Below are 6,470 nucleotides of genomic sequence, written 5' to 3'. Positions count from 1 at the left end.
ACCGGTCCGAGGCCCGGGGGTTGGGGACCGCTGCCTTAGAAAACTTAAAAATGTTACTGTTTGGCTTTGTGTTTTGTTTGTTCCTCAGTAAATCGGTTTGGCTGAGATTAAAGTTCTAGTTTACACACAGCTGAATAAACGTCACACAGAAACTGATTATCAGAAGTGTGAGATGCTGGAGAGTTTACTCCGGTGTCCTGTTATAGTTTAGATAGCAAGGAGCAGCTGAGGTTATTAAACTCCACCGAGACAATCTGCAAATTTCATTAAAAGTGTAATAAACTATCATCATGTCTTTATTGTTAGTTAGCACAGACCTGAAACACTTCAAGCTGTAAGCTAGTGATGGTTATATGAGAGCAGATGCTGCTGTGTTTTACGTCCAATGGATGATGAGCTGGTTAGTCGAGTAATTACAAAACTAATCTGTGAGCAGTCGACTGTCAAACGAATGGCAGCTCACGGTGGTTCATATTTAGAGCTACAGGGAGATGACCTCAGCTGCTTAATTATGAATTGGGATGAAAAACATCATTGGTGAGCCTGACATGTGTCATAACCCTAATGAGTGCTATGCCTGACTTTCCTCTTGTGATGTCAGTGTTACAGATTAATACCAGTCCCAGACCCACATCTGTAGTTCACATGGCTTATTGATGCTGGGCTGAGTGACATGTGATGGAGGGTGGGTACTGTGTATGGTCCCTGATCACTCAGTCACACAACACTCACCTGCTGCCTCCCACCAAAGCTACTTTGTCAGGTAGATGTGCTCTGCTCTATACCAGACGACCACATTGTTATTGTAATAGCAACGTACTTATTAGGCTGTTTTCCCAGCATCGTAATAATGTTTGTTAGAAATGTAAACATGTTGATGATGTTAAATGATGCGCAGACAGCAGTTTCCTGTAAATGACAATCAGCGATTGTCTAAACCTGCGTTTTGCCAAAGAAAGCTTACATCATGCTGAGCTGGCGTCCTGAAAATGCTGCACGAGGTTGGATACAGATTACAGAACGATGGCGGTTTCAAAGGAAAGTGAATAAACTCTGATCATCCTCAGTCGGGTCACACAGCTGAAGCACACCTCGACACGCTCCTGCGTTTCGCCCATCACCCTGTTCACATTCCAGTCCGTGAATAAACTAGCTGCCATGTGCACAGCTGAGTGCTCCACCTGAGCTCACACTGTCCCACTGTTGTTTGATTGAGCTCCAGTCTGCTGACTGTGTGGCCCACTGGTCCCACAGTAAAGTTCCCTTTTCTATTACACCTGTATGTGATGTGCACTAGCTAAGGTACACATAGCTGTATGTTAATGAGGCGGAAGTGGGGAACGCACTCTGGCGCCCCTCTCCCCCCCTTCAGTGGGCGTAGCTGCACACCGGCAGCAAACGCTGTTGCACATGATGCTGAAAAAGCTCCACGAGTGGGTTAAAACCAGCGAATACAAAAGAGCTCAAATGTTCTGGGATCCTAACAGCACCTCTGAAGATGAATGCTTCGTAGTATACTGTACACTATAGATGGTTCTGGTGTGGTCTGCACCGCCCCGCTGTGTGGTGCCGTGTTATATAGTCACACGTTGCTCCCCACGAGAGGCTGTGATTCACGGGCTGGTCGTCCTCATATTTGTGTCCACGTCAGCTGACATGCACTTCCTCTACTTTGGTTTCCTCTAGTTTTTCCCGTCTGACTCGTCTCTCTGTCACGTGTTTGCTCTTCTGTGATAATTACATTATGTAGGCGTTGGTATCGTGTTGTTTGTTTATTAGTGAAAATATGTTTTATTGGAATAATTTGTAAAATGAATCAAATCTCTTAGAATAATGATTTTGTTAAATCAAACGTACAGTTGAAAGTTAACACTTCTTCTTCTTTGCTGTTACTGCTCTTGTTGTTGGATGGGGTCAAAGTTTCCCTGTTCCCTCAAAAATGGTATCCAGTGTTTGAAACGACATTATCATGACGGCCCTACTGCCTGTACACTCTGGCCACGAGAGGCTGCACTGTTGTGCACCAGGACACGCCCAGGACCTGCTGCAGCTGACGGTGTTGGATGGAGCGAAACTGTTGGGTCTGTGTTTCCACAAACCCCGCTAATTCTAGAGACTTATTCATCATGAAGAAAACAAGACAGTCGATCGATCCATTACTTGCGCAAGGGAGGCCTCTCATCTGTGTCCAGCACGACAAATGACCTCGATGGTGGCCTCCTCTCGCTGCCTTTTATTGACAAACTTCAAACAATAGTTTACAAACACCTCCCCTTGCAACCCCCTTTGGTTACAAAGACAAGGCACTGTATGTAAATGTATATGTGTGAACTTCTGTAAAGAGTGTGTGTGTGTGTGTGTGTGTGTGTGTGTGTGTGTGTGTGATGTGTGTGTGTGTGGGGTGGTTATGGTGTGAGTGTGTGTGTGTGTGTGTGTGTGTGTTAGACCTCCTGCTGACCAAAGGGTCGTAAACGCAGGAAGCCTACATCAAAAGAAGCAGATCTTCCAGATAGGATGTATCTGCAATAAAACATTACAGCCCCACCAGAACCTCGAGAATCTGGGGGGAAGGACAGTGGAATTTCTTTCACCAGAGTTAAACACTGTACAAATGGTAGACATAAAAATGACAAACATTTAACAATTTAACTCTATTAGAAACGATGAGGCGTTCTGCTGGATTTAGGCCAAGGTGGTCTCAGTTCATCGTCCAGGGATGAACCTGCTCCTGTCTGTTAAAGCACAGGGTGCTAAGGCTGGACCTGCCAGCTCTGCTATTCTGAGGAAATGTTAGTCGGCTCAGCACAGGGCCCACCTGTGGATGCTGGGCCTTCAGCCCACTCCATAAAGTCTGCTTCTGATTGTTTGGACATTCACACCAGTGGGCTGTGGGCATGCTGTTTATCCGTGCAAAAGGAGCAGATGCCGGTCCTGCTGATGGGTTAAGGCTCTTCTACGGCCCTGTCCTCTGGGATCTCCTCCATGCTCGTCAGACTCTGCTGGGAGATACAACAAAGCCTCTTGCATGACATGCACTGATGGAGGAGCTGGACTAACCTGTAGCGTTGAGATATTGCTCCATGCTACCAGTGATGCTACCGACTCTTGCCAAATGCAAAACAAGACTGCTACTCTTGCACCAGAACGCTTCATCAGTCCAGATTAGTGACGAACACTGGATGAAATCACAGAATGCAATTTATGCAAAGTGTGCAGCTTTACATGGACTCAAAGAGCAAATGCATTGATGCTGTCCCAGAGGCCGGGGTCCACGCTGCAGGGATAAGTGGAACGCTCTTTGTCCGAGTCAGAGACTTTATCAGCCTGTATCAGACGGAGTGTTGTAACCAGCCGTGCAGGATCGCATGCTGTTTGTGAAACACTGCACACAATCATTCAGGATAGTGTGTTCGCAAGAAATGTTTCTGTGCAGCTGCACTAACACCTCACTGTAGGTAGTGGGAGGAGTTTAATGCTGCGTATCCACGAACGGTAAAGGAAAATCTGTGTGGAAGAGAACGCGGTGGCGTTCCTGTCGCACGTCTGTGTTTGTGAGCCCGACGTGGCGCCTGGGTACTCGCTGTAGTTGCTACGTTCCACAAAAGAACACAGAAATGGTGCAAAGCAGGGTGTTGCTAAAAAACATACTTGTCAAATGGAAAGTATAGGCTTTAGCTGAGACACAGACATGGCATAATGGTAATAATGATAATAATCATTATGACTTGACTGAGACACGGAGAGAAAAGAGCCGAATAAGGCCAAAACGGGATAAGGAGATTACGGTAGTCTGACAGCGGTGGCTGTTTGTGTGTTTGTGCACTGCTGAGAGAGGGAGTGGTTTGGACACGCCAATTTAGTTAATTTGGTGTCTTGTCTAAAAGCAGCCACTCTGAAACACAGTGAATCACTGAGTGTGCACACTGTGAACCACCTGACCCCGCTGTTGTTTGCCTGTTGTTGACGTGACAGCGGGCTCCGCTCGGACACACAAGTCTGCTCAGGTCAAGTTTACCAGAATCGGTGACATGTGACGTTGTTGAGATGAAAATGGTCCAAATTACAGGACGGGTAACAGTCTAAAAAAGCACATGAGTCAGTGTCCAGGTAAGTATAGCACTCCTGCCATGACATGCTTGAACAGAACCTCATTTTCATGATACTGAGGGAGACATTCCCACTGCCACTCGTGGCTTTGATTCAAGTGGACACGCCCACTTTCCACTGTCCGTGGTTATTTTGCTTGTTGTCAGGTGATTTCAGCAACGCTCCATCACCGCACGTTTGTGCACATTTCAACAGCGTTTTAACCCCAGCGTAGTCACATGTTTGTTGTCTGTCTTACTCTCAACGGGACCATGAGTCAGAACATAAACTCTGCATTAAGATCATGAAACAATCAGCAGACTGAGGACGAGCAGAAAGGTCCATTTGGTCCTGGGCTACCTTCACCAAGCACATGTTGCTTTCCTGCACTGCTGCTTTGAAACTGCTCCATCATAAGGTGCCTTTTTGTCTTTCTGTCACTACAACTGACCAACATTTACAAACTGCACTTGAAGTTTGAGCTGAAACTGGCGACTGAGCCTATAAACCATCAGAGGAGAGCTTCCAGAGTCAGCAGGGATGTCTTCCTAACACTTACACATGTTTGTTATTTAAATGAATAAGAACCAAAGGTGCACAATACTGACAGTGAACACACTTACATGATTACAGTGTAACAGTTTCTCATTTGGATGGAAAGTAGTTGAATAATAATGTGACATAACAAACATACAGATGCATCATTCAGAACAGGGGGTCCAACTCCAGGCCTGGAGGCCCGGTGTCCTGCAGGTTTTAGATCTCACCCTGGGTCGGCACAGCTGAGTCACATGATTAGTTCATTCCCAGGCCTCTGGAGAACTTCAGATACATGTTGAGGATTTAAATCAGCTGTGTTGGATGAAGGACACCGGCCCTCCAGGCCTGGAGCTGGACACCTGTGATTCAGAAGGACGGCTGCTGTGTCACTGCTGATCTGATCACACAGTCTTTAAGTCTCAGTTAAAAGTTTCTCTTCCTGTCCTCTCAGTGTTTCTGAAAGCTGCTGCAGAGTTTCCATGTTTAGGCTTAAAGTCTGAAGTGACTGAGTGGAGTTCATATTCCATCCTGAATCTCCACACAGCACAGGGGCTGGACGGCTCACTGCTCCCCCTGCTGGTCGCAGCACAGCAGCACAGGCCTTTGCACACACACACAGTCACACACTTGCCCAGTTTTATTCATGCACTTTGTTTCTTTTCCTTAACTCTGTGCGCACAGGTTTGTTTCCTGCTGTGAGATGCTCTTCTAACAGCTTCTCTCTTGTTGCAGTCACAGATGAAGATACTGTCAAGCGGTACTATGCCAAATTTGAGGAGAAGTTCTTCCAGATGTGTGAAAAGGAGTTGGCCAAAATCAACACCTTCTATTCTGGTAATACAGCTGCTAGCACTGGTTTCAAGGCTCACCAAGACTTCTTATTATCCTGTCTCTTCTGTCTTTACCGTGTCTCGCTCTCTCCTTCCAGAGAAGCTGGCAGAGGCTCAGCGGCGATTTGCCACGCTGCAGAACGAGCTGCAGTCCTCGCTGGATGCACAGAGGGAGAGCTCAGCCAGTGGGCGGGGCCTGAGGAGGAGGAAGACTGTGTTTGCCTTGTCACAGCAGGAACGATGCAAGCACAGGAACATAAAGGACCTGCAGCTGGCCTTCTCAGAGTTCTACCTCAGCCTTATACTGCTGCAGAACTATCAGGTGCACACTCGTACAGCAGGGCAAAAACAGAGGAAACCTTTGATTATTGATTATTGATTATATCGTCCCATTTCCCCGAGGGGTCAGTCTAGCTACTTATTATGGTATTTGATTGGGAGATCAAATCACACTGTGACTGATGATAAATAATAAATGCTGATGCGGGTGAATGTGCTCAGCCACTGTTAGGTAGAGAAACACGACACAGTTTTAAAATCATTTCAAAAAGCCATGTTTGAATTTTAAAGCCACAACAGCAGCTGCTGCTCGCAGGCCGACACGAGGCTGATGGATGTACGCATGTAATGAAACAACTCTGCTTATTTGTGAGCCGTGTCTGAAAAGGCAGCGTGGAACGTCACAGCTGCAGCTGACTGGTTCTCATTGGTTGGTGCTTTTTCACTAACAAAGCGTCTTTGGGATTTGGAGTCCCAGACCCAAATCCATCGTGGTCCGTGACCTCTAACCTTTAAGTTGCGAGTACGTGTCGCCTCTGAGCTCAGTGCACCGAGGACAAGCTGCAGTCCTGGAGGATCAGCTGATCCCAGCCTGCATCAGCTCATTGTTTACTGTTTTCCACACGTTACCTGCTGTGGAGATAAAAATGTGCTTTGTTATGGATTCTAATGAGCTCAGTGCACAGCTGACATTTCAAACAGCTGATTGGCTCCTGCAGAGGCGCCTGACTCCTT

The 6,470-nt window shown here is 46.7% G+C and overlaps 1 protein-coding gene across 2 annotated transcripts in view; it reads left to right on the top strand.

Moving 5' to 3' along the window:
* Positions 1 to 6,470, top strand: part of LOC102305178 (xenotropic and polytropic retrovirus receptor 1 homolog) — a gene marked incomplete at its 5' end in the record, with an annotated part of 41,791 nt that overhangs the window by 17,024 nt on the left and 18,297 nt on the right. For both annotated transcript variants that reach the window (XM_005950910.3, XM_005950909.3), the window contains 2 exon segments: positions 5,359 to 5,460; positions 5,555 to 5,778. In XM_005950910.3, the coding sequence (XP_005950972.2) occupies positions 5,359 to 5,460; positions 5,555 to 5,778 (326 nt within the window).

Source organism: Haplochromis burtoni, unplaced genomic scaffold, assembly GCF_018398535.1.
Source record: "Haplochromis burtoni strain Fernald_Lab_line unplaced genomic scaffold, NCSU_Asbu1 Contig_855, whole genome shotgun sequence".
NCBI classification, from domain to species: Eukaryota; Metazoa; Chordata; class Actinopteri; order Cichliformes; family Cichlidae; genus Haplochromis; species Haplochromis burtoni.
This window is presented reverse-complemented; position numbering and strand designations above follow the sequence as displayed.